The sequence below is a fragment of the Aptenodytes forsteri genome, unplaced genomic scaffold (genome assembly GCF_000699145.1).
Source record: "Aptenodytes forsteri isolate BGI_AS27 unplaced genomic scaffold, ASM69914v1 Scaffold9, whole genome shotgun sequence".
Lineage (NCBI taxonomy): Eukaryota > Metazoa > Chordata > Aves > Sphenisciformes > Spheniscidae > Aptenodytes > Aptenodytes forsteri.
The window spans coordinates 1979692-1993716 of record NW_008796217.1 but is presented as its reverse complement, the minus strand read 5'-3'; the positions used below and the strand labels follow the sequence as shown (position 1 = coordinate 1993716).

General features: G+C 39.0%; 1 protein-coding gene across 3 annotated transcripts in view; it reads left to right on the top strand.

Annotated features, from left to right (window-relative positions):
- Positions 1 to 11687, top strand: part of SATB1 (SATB homeobox 1) — a 77107-nt gene extending 65420 nt beyond the window's left edge. Inside the window, exons 9-12 of one of the 3 annotated variants that reach the window (XM_009288599.1) lie at positions 5967 to 6170; positions 6674 to 6769; positions 9400 to 9477; positions 10978 to 11687. In XM_009288599.1, the coding sequence (XP_009286874.1) occupies positions 5967 to 6170; positions 6674 to 6769; positions 9400 to 9477; positions 10978 to 11424 (825 nt within the window). In that variant the 3' untranslated portion in view covers positions 11425 to 11687. Of the gene's footprint in view, positions 1 to 5966; positions 6171 to 6673; positions 6770 to 9396; positions 10143 to 10977 lie in introns of those variants that run through there. The other 2 variants (XM_009288596.2, XM_009288597.2) reach the window with 2 other exon arrangements.
- Positions 11688 to 14025: the final 2338 nt, after the last annotated feature.

Genomic DNA, 14025 nt, shown 5'->3' with positions numbered 1-14025 from the left:
AGCAGAGATTATTCTTAAGAACTTCATAACATTTAAAGGTTAATATGTTAGGTAAAGAACAATATCTTAAGACAAACATTTTTATTACAGGACATGAAGGGATAGTTCTGATTAAATTACATGATTATTTGAATGGGAAAGAAGACAAAGTGCATCATTTCTTGCCCTCAACTTTAATGCCTTTAATCAAATAATGACCTTCTGGAAATAGTTAATTTTAAGCATTTGGAAAGATCAATACCACTTTGCCACCAAAAAATGGCCCAGATGATGAAATTTGATGTATTTAAAGTGCCATTTCACCCTTTTAACCTAGTAAATAATTTAAAATGCTTTCAGTACTCCTTTGCTTCCATTTTGTATCTCATTCAAAGTATTATGACTTTTCCAAAAGCAACCTTTCTGTACAGTGAGCAGCTTACAAGTTTAATACTAAAGACTAAGACTATATGCATATACTGTAGTGGTGATGTCAGCCTTTTTTCTTCTCTTTTATAGGTGGATTCTGTTTTGAAAAGGAATGGAAATATCTATGGTGAACGCAGCCATTTGGAACAAAAATGAGATTTGTAAAGCAAGTCGGATGGCTTTTGAAGGGGAAAAAGTCAATATTTAAAGTTTAGTTCATGAGTTCTTTTCCTTTGTTTTGTCTATAAGCTTTTGTGTTAAAGGTGAAGGATTTGGGTTGCTCAGACAATTAAGAGCCCATTTTACCAAGTGTGATTTCATATCTGTGTTCTATAAACTGGAGTGCCTTCAGCATTGTAAATAAAAAAAAAATGCCCTTTATTAGCATGTTTGTGGGCAGATTAAAAGCAGTCTTCATTAGCATAAGTAACACTTACAGATTCTTTTAAAAGTAGAAAATTATTTGCTGAATGATAAATTGCTAGCTTTATAGTTAGTTGCTGAAAATGTGCTCATTCAAAATGCCTACTTTAGTTTAGTCTACAATACTCAATTTTTTTGAGTTAGAAGTACTGTTTAATGGATTATGTACTGTTCACAGTAGATGCTGAAATGCAATTCACACTTTCTGCTAAAATGTTTGTATCAAATACCTCCCTATTCAGACTGATTTAACACCATATATTTTTATTGTACTATACGCCCCAGAGAATGATACAAAATAATCTTAGATATACTATACCAGGGAAAAACTGTTCATGTCTTAGCATTGATACTCTAAAATGTTTTGCCGCCTTAGATTCAAATTACAGCTCTTTTAAAAAATGTTGGAGTCTTTGTTAGTTATTCTGTAAGAAATATTCATCATTTGGCAAATTATTATCACTATAACAAATTCACCAAACAAGAGAGTTCAGTTGCTTCACCTTGAAGCCCTTTCTTCCCAGACTAGATGTGTTTGTTGCTGATTTGAAAAGCTGTGCCCAGAAAACATCTTTCATGATTGTAATGCTACCCCCTTTGATCTAGTTAGGGTTGGTATTTACACCTTAAGTGCAGATTTCAATTATCTTTTTTTTTTCCTTTTAATAAGAAAGATACCAGAATGGAAGAATAGTCTGTTAGAAACTCTACGTGAAAGAGCAGAAGATTTTATTTAAACACAGCACAGGTCAGACTGACTAAAATAGCATTTGAATACATAGATAAAATGCATAGATGCTTTCTTTAAAATAAGCATGCTCATGGGTCTTGCAGAGTCTAATGTTTGGCAGTTATCCTCTTTGCGCTTTTCTTGCAATAGTTTGGCAGTTCGGCTTTCACAGGTTTTTTCCCCTCTAATGTCTTATGTTTCTTTACTAAATCCCTATCAGAAAACCAGACAGAAGACTCTTATTTATTTTAAATATCTTAGGTTTAGCATCTTTTTTTTTTTTTTTTCACCATTTTCTTGCTTACTGTAGCAAGACCTTTGCAGGTGGTACTTGGTTACTTGAAAGTGCATAACAGTATTTTCTTTGTAGCAGATGGATTTAAGACTTTTAGTTCCCAATAAATGTAGGTTTACAATACATAACTTTACAGGATTTGTGTTGTATATAACAGGTTTGAACATATTATCTCGGAATTCATCTGCATGGCATTTTCAGCTTATCCAGGGCCCATGCCAGTATTTTAAGTAATAGGGAGAGCATAGTGATTGATAGCAGCTAAAGGCATGATTTTGAATAGAAACAAAGGTTTTAGAACAGAAGGTGTCAAATTAAACTTTGTCAGTTTGAAAAGTAGTAACATCCTGAAAGTTCTCCAAACATAATTACATGTGGCTAATGTTTATATTTTGCTTTGTACTCTCTTTATATTCAGTGTAATGTTGCCTGGCAAATTTACTCTGTTTTAAAATCAAGGTTGTTCCCAATGTCATTGCAGAGTTTTGGGGGGTTTGCCTTGCTGCGTAGATATATCGGCTTAATTATTTTAAGGCTGGTTTTTTAATGATGTACTATATATGCTGTATAAACCAGTTGTGATCTAATCTGAGTTATAACTATTTATAAACTATATGTAGTTATATAACTGTATTTAAAGACATGAAAAAACAGTGGTCCAAGCCCTCCTTCAGAATAAATGGTCTGAACTAAACAGAAATTGCTCTAGACTTAAATGAGTGTAAGAGGAGAAAAATCAGCCTTGTTAGGTTCACTTGTCAATTCAACTGCATTAACTACAGCAGTTCATACTTCTTTAGATCAAATGGAAACAAAACTTACAAATTTTACGTAACTTAAAATTCACCATTAGAAAAGTCTGTATGATTACTTTTCCTAAAATTTACAAAAACATTTCATACATTCTTGTTTAGTTGACTTTTATGAATGACCTTTATGTCAGATACAGAATTCTGAACCTAAAACTAAGCGAAATAATTATGGTTTTGTTTGTTTGCTTTGAACCGAAAGAAAGCATATTGGTATGAAGTTTGTAGTCTCCTAACAAAGTAAACCCCTATAGCCTCCGTAACTGCCCATTCACTATCTCTCCTGAGAATATTTCTGAGATCAACTTTCATAAATATTTCCAGAAATAAACCATGAAGACCAAAAAATTGTTTCTATCCTTGTAATTTTAGAAGAATTCAGTTGCTTGTTTCCACATTGCCCATCATATGTTTCATCAGAGTACGTCTACTTCTTTAAAAACGTGAAGAACCCAGTGGAAAAGAGACATTTTGGGAGAATAGCAGTCTATTCTGTGTACCATGTCAGAAGCGTCTGATTTCAGTATCTCAAAATCGCTGCTTCCCTGAAAGGCTAGCAGAGACATGCTTCAGGTTACAATTCATCAAATCACTTTCAGATAAGGAATTAGAAGTATTATTTCAGTGCAAAAGTTGATAGAAAAATACTGGAAATATAATGTTAGTCGTCAGTAATTAATAAAAATAAGGTCTCATCTAGTAAATATAGAAACAGAAAAGACAGTAAGGGGAGAAGGAATTTCTTAGTTAACAAAAACTGTTGTTGTGAAATATGTTTAATCATCATAAAATGTGATTGCTTAGGAATTATTTTTACTACTGGACTTTTGCAAAGAGTTTCTACTGTCTTTTTTCCAAAAAAATCTGTGATTCACGTGGTCACCAGACAAAATATGTGCAGCTTCTAAATGCGTGGTGCAATTTCTTTTCCAGTCTGTCTGTATACCTTAGAGAGCTGTCATGGGAGGGGACAGGTTGTCTTGTCTTTTTTTTTTACTTTCACTGAACTGCCATGACAGTCAGCTCTGCTCTCTTGTTTTACCACCATTAGAAAGAGGACCAACAGTTTCAATGTGAAGCAGTGCAGACTCCAGACAACCAAAGGACAATTTTTATTCTGCGAGGCAGGCTTTTTTTTTTTTTTAATTAAAAATTTTATAACTGCATTTCAATTAAAAAATCTAGATTTGTTTCTCTTCATCATCTTCTCCCCTCCATCCCCAACAAACTACCTGTATTTTCTGATTGCACGTCTTTTAACTTGCTGCAGAAAACTAATGTTGCCGTCAAGCATAATCCAGCACGTATCCCCGTGGAAGCAAGGTGGGAAAAGAACCACAAGCAACGTGTTGATTTTGTTAGGGGCAGGGAGAGTTCGTACATCAACCTTCTAATGTGTCCCAGGGCACCTTAGGATGGGGAGGGAGAATTCACAGACCCTTGCTACTGTTTTAAAATCATGCTGGGACAGGCTGCACGTTATGTGCTCTATATGAAGGCGTTTGGCCCTGCTTGCTAAGCCCTGGGGCAATACTCGGCATCCACCCTTAGCGCGTGGTCAAGGAGTGGGGTGCGCTCCATCCCCGGGGTGCAAGGGGGCCCTTCTGCTGCCGCTGCTCTCCTCCCTCTCCCCTCCCTCCCTAGCACACCTAGTGAGCACCTGGCGGATTTTGGCCCCATTTAAATTTTTGCTTTCTCAGCTCTGCTATCACCATCTCTCTAACATTTGTCATTCTGATTATTTCTATTTCTCGGGGGCATTTTCTCCTGTGTCATTTGTTCAGTTTTCCACTTATATCCAAGAGAATATACTTCAAATTTTTATGCACACCTCACTAAATATTTTCGTATACAGTATGAATGCATTAAAATTATTTGTTTACTTTCACCTCTTCCTATCGTGGCAATATTTTTACAGTGCATTTATTAACTGCTAGCTAAAGATATGAATGTCTTCAAGAAAATATATATCTATATTGTATCTATGTATCTATTGTATCTAGTAGTAAACTAGTCTGGATAAACCATTTTCCAACTACCAGTACATATAAAAAGGATCTAAAAGCTTCTGTACATTTATATTATTTGTTGATTCAATAAAATGTCACATTATCTTTCTTACAGCATTAAGAAATAAAATTGCGTGGACCTAGTTTTGAAAACAGATCCTTGAAGCTAAAAGAAAGGAAGTATGCATGTTTTATACATGTAATATTTTGTTTCCAAATTTTAATATACCAAAAAATTGCTGCTGATGCACACTGTGCTAGCTAGAGTTTGCACTCTTCTTTTAAAACTACCAGCGCACAATTAAGAAAAAAATCCTCAATTAAATTTTAAGAAGACGTAAGAAAACAGTTGTTAAATTTTCAAGATGAACTTGTTTGTCTCCTTCAGAAGCAAATTAGCAACCACTGCGGTTCTTGCAGGGGATTCTGTAGCCGACTTCATAGCATGTATCCCAAAGCCACGTCTAAATTAGAGTAGGTACACTCTTAGGCAACTTGCTGTCCTGTGATCTGGAAATGGTATAAAGGGTATACCAGAAGCTTGAGCATATCTTGCTCCCCACCCCAAGCCCTAATAATGTATGTAAAACTCTCTGAGAGACTGGTTTTTTCTGGGTCTGTGAGAAAAATCCTGAAACGGATAATCATCTGTCACTAGAAGTAAGTTCACCTGCAGAGGCACCTCTACTCGTAGCAGATAGGAAGAAGATATTACTTGCCTGCGTCTAGTCAAAGGATTCCCGTCTTTCGAAAGGACATTAGAGAGCTCCTCTACTGCTGTGATTTACATTAGGCAGCCCTACAGTCAAGGAAGATATTTGAAGTACTTTCTTGTTTTGAGTAGTAGTACCAGGATTTTAAAAATTGCTCAGCAGACAATCTACTGGCTCCTGAAAGACGGTGTCGATGCTCTCGGATGGGTGTAGCCTTGAATAAGAGAAAATAGGCAGCAGAGAGAATATACTGGTGTCAGTGGAAACCTCTGTCCTGCAGAGGGGAGCATGTAAGGGGTCAACTGGTTTGTTTCTAAGCAAACAAACAGCAGCGCTGTGGTGCGGGACCAAGGGGAAGGTGCTTTCCAAAACGCTTGCGGTTGGTGAGGGTCTGTGAAATAGCATGGCAGCCTCTTGGTGTATCGGTGTTTGCTTTAAGCCCAGCCTATACAGTGAAAGCCCTTTCTTAGCAGGAGAGAGTGTGAGAGAATGCAGCGCTGCTAAAGTACACGTTTCGCCCTCGTTTTGCCCCTCGTGAAGTGAGGAAAAAACTAATGTTTTGCTGGTGTTATCTTCAAGGGGTGGCTCTGTGAGCTGTTACGTTGGAAAGAAGATCCCTCACCAGAGAACAGGACCCTCTGGGAGAATCTCTCCATGATCCGAAGGTTCCTCAGTCTTCCTCAGCCTGAACGTGATGCCATTTATGAACAAGAAAGCAATGCAGTTCATCACCATGGTGACAGGCCTTCCCACATTATCCATGTGCCAGCAGAACAGATTCAGGTTAGTTTACCTTGGCCAATCCCGCAGAGCGCTAAGTAAATAAAGCTTTAAACGGAGCAAAGGAAATTAGTGTTTCTTTCCTCCTGGCCAGGCTAAATGCAGGTCTCCCGGTATGAGATAAGAGCGCGCTGCCATCCGCCACCAGAGTTCAAAGGAGAGCGTGTGACCACGCGCAGTTTTTGTTTCGGTTCAATGGTTTTTCGCAAATGTGCGTGGACGCGGTGGCACAGAGGCACCTGCGTGCCGGGCAGGGCGAGCCTCCGTGCTGGCTGTCCCTGGCTAGACAGGCGTCAGGACCGAAAGGCAGAGGCGTTTGCCACCGGTTGTCAAATGCCTTACCAGCAAAGCGGGAGGACCTTGCTGTGCTGCTGTTCAAAAGCTAAGCTCAAACCCTCGACAGCGGCGGCTCGCCCCGGGTAGGAGTGAAGGGAAGGGGATTCCTCATCCCACTTTAACCCCAGTCGAGGCTGGGGCGAGTCAATGTTTGTTTGTTTTTCCTTCAGAGCCCCTCTCCCACCACCCTTGGGAAAGGAGAGCATAGAGGCGCTTTCTTACCAGGCCTGCTGACCGCTGGACCTTGGCTGGGTGCTGCTCCGCAGGTGAGCTGGCACAAGGACACCGTGTCAGGGAGAGAGAGGAGGGGATGCAGGACCCACGCCACGCAGCTTGGAAACAGCCGCCCTCTGCTCCGGGGCAGCCCCAGCGGTGCCCCCTCCTCCGGGGGCTGCGCCCACCCTTTGCTCACACGGGCATCGCGAACCGGGAGCGTGGCTGGCTGTTTTGCTAAATATCGTAGCCCAGGTCAGCAGTGTGGACTGCTGTCTCTCTGAGCTGGGGACTCTTTAATCCCTTCTGATGAAAGACCTGAGGTCAGCCTTTTAACTGCTCCTTCTTAAAGGGCAGAGATTACCCCATGCTTTCCCAACCTCAGCTGAGACCCAGTGTATCATTTTATTACCTATACAGAAAAATATTTACAAAGCTGGGAAGGATAGCGTTATCTCGCAGCCAGAAACAACACGAGTGTATATTAAAGATAAAGCAAACTGAATAAGACAATCCCTTAGGATATCAAGTACTAAAATAATTGTGAAAGCCTGGAAACTTGCTATTTAATTTAGCAAAAAGAGAGAGAAAGATCTATATTAAGTAATAAAACAGCACTTGTTTGAAAATGTACATTGTTTTTAATAAAATCGCTTCTTAAGGGGATAAAAGGAGAAGCTTATGCACAGTATAAACATTCAACCACTATGCCACTTACTTAGATTTTCTTGCCTTGTTGATAAAAGTTGTGTGTTTGCTCTCGCAAATATTATTCACATAAGCAGTTGCATTGTAATCTCTTAATATGACTTGTAAGAGTAAGGATTGGGAGATTGGGCCTGAGTTTTGCCTGTGCTCTTCTACATGGTAATTGTTGTAGATGCATAAATATGTAGCTAAGACACAAGTTTTCAAACTGTATATACGAAGCCTACCGTCTGGTAAGAATTTAATGTGCTGGGAGTAGTCTTGAATCTCTTTGGGATTGAAGCCTTGAATGGGACTGCTCACAGACCATAAAACATGAAAGGATGTGAACAGGGATGAGGCAAGAGCCCTAATTCCACTAGCATTTGTGTCAGATCTTACAATAAGAAGATCACTTAAAGCAGTGCCTTCCAAACCATGTGTTGAGACCTATGCGAAGTCTCCACAACCACGAGTGGCACTGCAAAGTGGACAGAATTATAATTCCTCCAATATTTATACTATTTGTACAGTATTTTGTGCTTCTTAGGGGCTGCAAGTGAGCTGCAACTTGGAAACCACTACCGAGACACAAAAAATACTCGAGGGGAGACTCGCAAAGGGAAATGAAATCTAGTGATAGCAACTGCTTGTTTTGCTGCTGTTGTTTTTTAATAATAACTGGTGGTTTGTACCATATGACAAGAAATTTGCTGATCCAAAATATCTTACTAACCAGTGCTTCCTGTGTTGTGAAGCAAAAGAATTGTCAACAAAACCAGTAGCTGATAAATTTACTTTTGATTTTAAACATGATCTTATAGTGTACTCTACTCCGGTGATAGATGAGAAAAACATTTCTGTCCCTAGGGCTCAGTGCCTCACCTTTTAAGAATGTTTCTGAATCCACGCTTGCAAAACTTCATTTTAAGCTCTTGTTAATTATTTACATCATGATTTGCTTTATCTTATTCTTCTGATGTGCATACTGGCTCATTTTTATTGCCTGAGTTTTTGGAATGCAGCATGTTCCCTTCTAATAATAATAGTGCAACTTATTTAGAGCTTTGCATCTTAGTGCTTTATAAATATTAACTAAATAATCCCCAGCACAAACACAGAAGCAGGTAAATATGTTTGTTCCCTGTTTATACGTTGGGATGCTTGAACACAGGCAAGACAGACCCTCTCCGAGACCACAGGCAAGAGAGGTCAGAGCCAGAAGGGGAAATACAGATTTCCTACCTCCAGATCTCTTTGTCCTTGCCGAGGCTGGGTTTGACAGCATGACGTTAGGCGCTTCCAGCTAACGCATTCTTTCGTAATGTTTGCAAGTTTGACGAGACTTCAGTGCATGCTAAGGTCAGATCAGTAGTGAGATATTTCCGCACTTAGCTAAAATGCTCTCCTTCTCCCTGATCCCCCCAGTCCCTTCGTCTAGCTACTGCTAGAGATTTGCAGCCCTTGTTTTTGGGCAGCAGCTGCTGCTGCTGGCAGAGCTCCTGTGCGTTTGCCCTCATCTGGCACTTTTCTCACTTTGCCCTTGCTACAGTTCTGGCTAAGCTGGTCAAGTTAATCCTATACTATGTCACCTACTTAGCATTTTGTCTTGTCTGCACTTGACTCATGGAGCATGTTCATTAAAATTTGTCAGCTAAACTGCACCGATGTCTCGTCGTCGGCGCTTTCAGTCAGACAAAGCCAGTCTTTTCCTTCCACCTCTCTGTCCGTATCCCACCGTTCCTTTATCCCTCATCTCTGCTCGCACACATACAGACACATGCGAGATATGCAGAGAGTTACTAACTCATATTTTAATTCTGGTTCAGCAATAACGAGCCTTTTTTTTTCCTTTTTCTTTTTTTCCCTTTTTGTCATTTGAACTTACTAAGCCTTTGTTTATAGCTTGTAATTTCCCCCCCGGATTTTCTTGGTAACACAAAATATGAGCAAGAATACGCGTACAAAAAAAATGCTGTGCTTTGTCTTGCAGCAGCAGCAGCAACAACAGCAACAGCAACAACAGCAGCAGCAACAGCAACCAGGTCCCAGACTACCCCCAAGGCAACCGACAGTAGCATCACCAGCTGAATCTGAGGATGAAAATCGTCAGAAACCCCGACCGCGAACAAAGATTTCTGTTGAAGCCCTAGGGATCCTACAGAGTTTCATACAAGACGTAGGCCTGTATCCAGATGAAGAAGCAATCCAGACTCTCTCCGCTCAGCTTGACCTGCCCAAGTACACCATTATCAAGTTCTTTCAGAACCAGCGATATTATCTCAAGCACCATGGGAAGCTGAAGGACAATTCTGGTTTGGAGGTGGATGTTGCAGAGTACAAAGAAGAAGAGTTGCTCAAGGATTTAGAAGACAGCATCCAAGACAAAAATGCAAACACGCTTTTTTCAGTTAAACTAGAAGAAGAGTTATCGGTAGAAGGGAACACAGAGATTAATGCTGAATTGAAAGACTGATCTAAAAGTATTATTTTCTTTCAACAGTGCCACTGGTATTTACTAATGAAATGAAAATTCCATCTTGCGTTCTGTCAAAAACCTTTATTATTCATTGTTTGGCCAATGAATCTTCCAAAACTTGCACAAAAGTTGAAAAAAGGATAATGCAGACTGCACTAGATGTTTTACTCTGTTTTACAAACTGCTTCGCAGCAACAGATGAAGCGTTGAGGATTGTTTGATATTAATTTGTGTTCACTGGATACACTGTGAGTGTACCCAATAAGCATGATACCAGTGATTTTGATTCTGGAGCCTTCAGACAAGCATTACAACTTTTGTGATTTACTGTTTTTTGTTTCTGTTTTGTTCTTGTTTTTTAATTATTACTGTAGCACTCCACACTTGATCTTTGGAAACTCACATTTATTTAAAAAAATAAAATAAAAAAGAGTTTGTTACTCTTGTTCTATTGTATGTTACAAAAGAACTATAGACTGTGGAATGCAGTTTAAAGATAACATATGCCAACAAATGCCTTGTATTATATGGCACTGCCGTAATTCAGATTTGTTTTCTTTTGGAAATAAAGGTCACTATTTTTTTTTTCCATTCTCATTGTTACATGGTTTGCTACAGTTCTGGCTAAGCTGGTCAAGTTAATCCTATACTATGTCACCTACTTAGCATTTTGTCTTGTCTGCACTTGACTCATGGAGCATGTTCATTAAAATTTGTCAGCTAAACTGCACCGATGTCTCATCGTCGGCGCTTTCAGTCAGACAAAGCCAGTCTTTTCCTTCCACCTCTCTGTCCGTATCCCACCGTTCCTTTATCCCTCATCTCTGCTCGCACACATACAGACACATGCGAGATATGCAGAGAGTTACTAACTCATATTTTAATTCTGGTTCAGCAATAACGAGCCTTTTTTTTTCCTTTTTCTTTTTTTCCCTTTTTGTCATTTGAACTTACTAAGCCTTTGTTTATAGCTTGTAATTTCCCCCCCGGATTTTCTTGGTAACACAAAATATGAGCAAGAATACGCGTACAAAAAAAATGCTGTGCTTTGTCTTGCAGCAGCAGCAGCAACAACAGCAACAGCAACAACAGCAGCAGCAACAGCAACCAGGTCCCAGACTACCCCCAAGGCAACCGACAGTAGCATCACCAGCTGAATCTGAGGATGAAAATCGTCAGAAACCCCGACCGCGAACAAAGATTTCTGTTGAAGCCCTAGGGATCCTACAGAGTTTCATACAAGACGTAGGCCTGTATCCAGATGAAGAAGCAATCCAGACTCTCTCCGCTCAGCTTGACCTGCCCAAGTACACCATTATCAAGTTCTTTCAGAACCAGCGATATTATCTCAAGCACCATGGGAAGCTGAAGGACAATTCTGGTTTGGAGGTGGATGTTGCAGAGTACAAAGAAGAAGAGTTGCTCAAGGATTTAGAAGACAGCATCCAAGACAAAAATGCAAACACGCTTTTTTCAGTTAAACTAGAAGAAGAGTTATCGGTAGAAGGGAACACAGAGATTAATGCTGAATTGAAAGACTGATCTAAAAGTATTATTTTCTTTCAACAGTGCCACTGGTATTTACTAATGAAATGAAAATTCCATCTTGCGTTCTGTCAAAAACCTTTATTATTCATTGTTTGGCCAATGAATCTTCCAAAACTTGCACAAAAGTTGAAAAAAGGATAATGCAGACTGCACTAGATGTTTTACTCTGTTTTACAAACTGCTTCGCAGCAACAGATGAAGCGTTGAGGATTGTTTGATATTAATTTGTGTTCACTGGATACACTGTGAGTGTACCCAATAAGCATGATACCAGTGATTTTGATTCTGGAGCCTTCAGACAAGCATTACAACTTTTGTGATTTACTGTTTTTTGTTTCTGTTTTGTTCTTGTTTTTTAATTATTACTGTAGCACTCCACACTTGATCTTTGGAAACTCACATTTATTTAAAAAAATAAAATAAAAAAGAGTTTGTTACTCTTGTTCTATTGTATGTTACAAAAGAACTATAGACTGTGGAATGCAGTTTAAAGATAACATATGCCAACAAATGCCTTGTATTATATGGCACTGCCGTAATTCAGATTTGTTTTCTTTTGGAAATAAAGGTCACTATTTTTTTTTTCCATTCTCATTGTTACATGGTTTTAAAGAAAATGAAAAAGAAAATGTGAAACACAGTTTAGTCCTCATTATTTATTTGTAGATCCTGCAGCATCATGTTGTAATTAATTTTTTTGGAAGTTTCCGTTAAATGTAATATTGCTTCTCTTGTTATCATACTGATTTTTTTTCTATTTATAAATGTATTTTGATGGGCAGTAAAACAAAGTGTCTTAAAAGTTTTAAATAGAGAAAATGTGCTTTACACAGTTGCCTATAAAAAGTGCTCTATGTTATCCAAGCAATTAATACTATAAGCTTCACTCTTATTGTTGTATGCAATTTCTACTATCATGCAAATAAGCTTAGGTAAATAAAACTAATAGATCACCTTAATACTTAGGTAAATAAAAGGAATAGATCACCTTAGAAACTTATGCAATTAATGTGAAAATAATTGATGTTTGCAATGTGTCTTCCTTTGGTTTACAATCAATTTTAAAGCTACTGCTGTATAAATTTTCTGTATAAAGGTGTATTTCTTTTTTATGAGTTTATTGCTATGAAAACACCAGTTATTTTGTTACAGCTGGCTGTTTTTATAAGTGTATCACAATTTTCTTTATGCAGAAATGTTCTGACTAGGAGTGGTTATTGACTGTAACTACACAATTAAAATTGTTTGTATGGTATGATACGGCAGGGTTTGTCTGCGTATGTGTGTATCTGGGAGGAATAACTTGTTCTTAGTGCACATTGTACCTTCTTGCCACCACTTTGAAGATGACATTTCAATTGTTCTCCTTTAAAATCACAGGCAGATTTTTTTAATGACCTTCTTAAAATTTGAATTTAGATAACATACTTCAAAAAGAAACACAGTTTGGTTATGAAAATCATAACCTGTCTTTTCTTGGTTTAAAAACTTGCCTGCCCAGCAGAGATAGCAGGATATTATTGAGTCAAAAGGCTATCAGGCATAAACATATTTACAGTTCCTGGCAGTAATGCACTTATAATGGATACAGCTGGTTTTATTTTACACTAGAATTATGCTAACACTATTCCTTGCACTAATGTATAAACATTAAAAAAACCCATTAATAGTAACAAAGTAAATAGGAAAGATGGGCTTTGCACATAGCAGTCCCCTTCTAAGCAAGATTATTTTTAATGATCACTAATAAGGTTCTTGATAAAGCCATAATAATTGGTGAGCTCTAAATTTATGCAAGGCTCATGTCTAGGCTAGAGAGAAGTCTGCAGCTGAAAGTTGTGAAGTACACACTTGTTATTCTCTTTTTCCTGGGAGAGAAACAACTTGCACCCGCTGTGATTTGGGATTCGAATTCAGCTCAGCTCTTCTAAAATGACTAAAAGTTTGCAAAACTCAGGATGAGTTTCAAAGGCACAAAGGACTCTTAGGTTGCAGCAAATTTCTCCTTTTAGCTCCGTTAAGTTCTTTAGGAAGACAACAAAGCAGGTTTTCATTCCACACATTTAAAATTGCCGCTGGTTGCCCGGGTCCTCTGTCACAGTGCCCTTGGGGTTCCTTGAGCAGCTCCCAGCTGCGGCACCTCTTGTCTGCTCCTGGGACTGTGTTGGGGCTGCACCATGATTTGGGCTTGGGGTCCAGTCCAGTTAAAAGAGAAGAGCCTTAGTACCACCCTGGGAGGGAAACAAGCCTTAGGAGGGACATAGATGTGTAATTTGGCATTGCAGTCCAAGGGAAGGACAGTCAAACTATGCCCTTGCTCAAGGGACTTGTAGTAGCTACAAAGCTATTGATAGTCCAAAGCTGTGCTGATTGCAAAAGGGCAAAACTCTAAGCCTAGTCCAGGAAAGCCACTGTGGTCACCGTTGAATTTCTTCACTTATTTCAAATGGGATCATTGCTTTGTACAGCCACACAGCTGCTCGGAGCCAGGACAGATCCCTGTTCACAGCCGTGGGACAGGATGAAATGTAGCCCAGGCAATGCAAGCTGATTTGATGTGCAGGACAATACCCCTGGCACCCTTGGGCTGGCTGA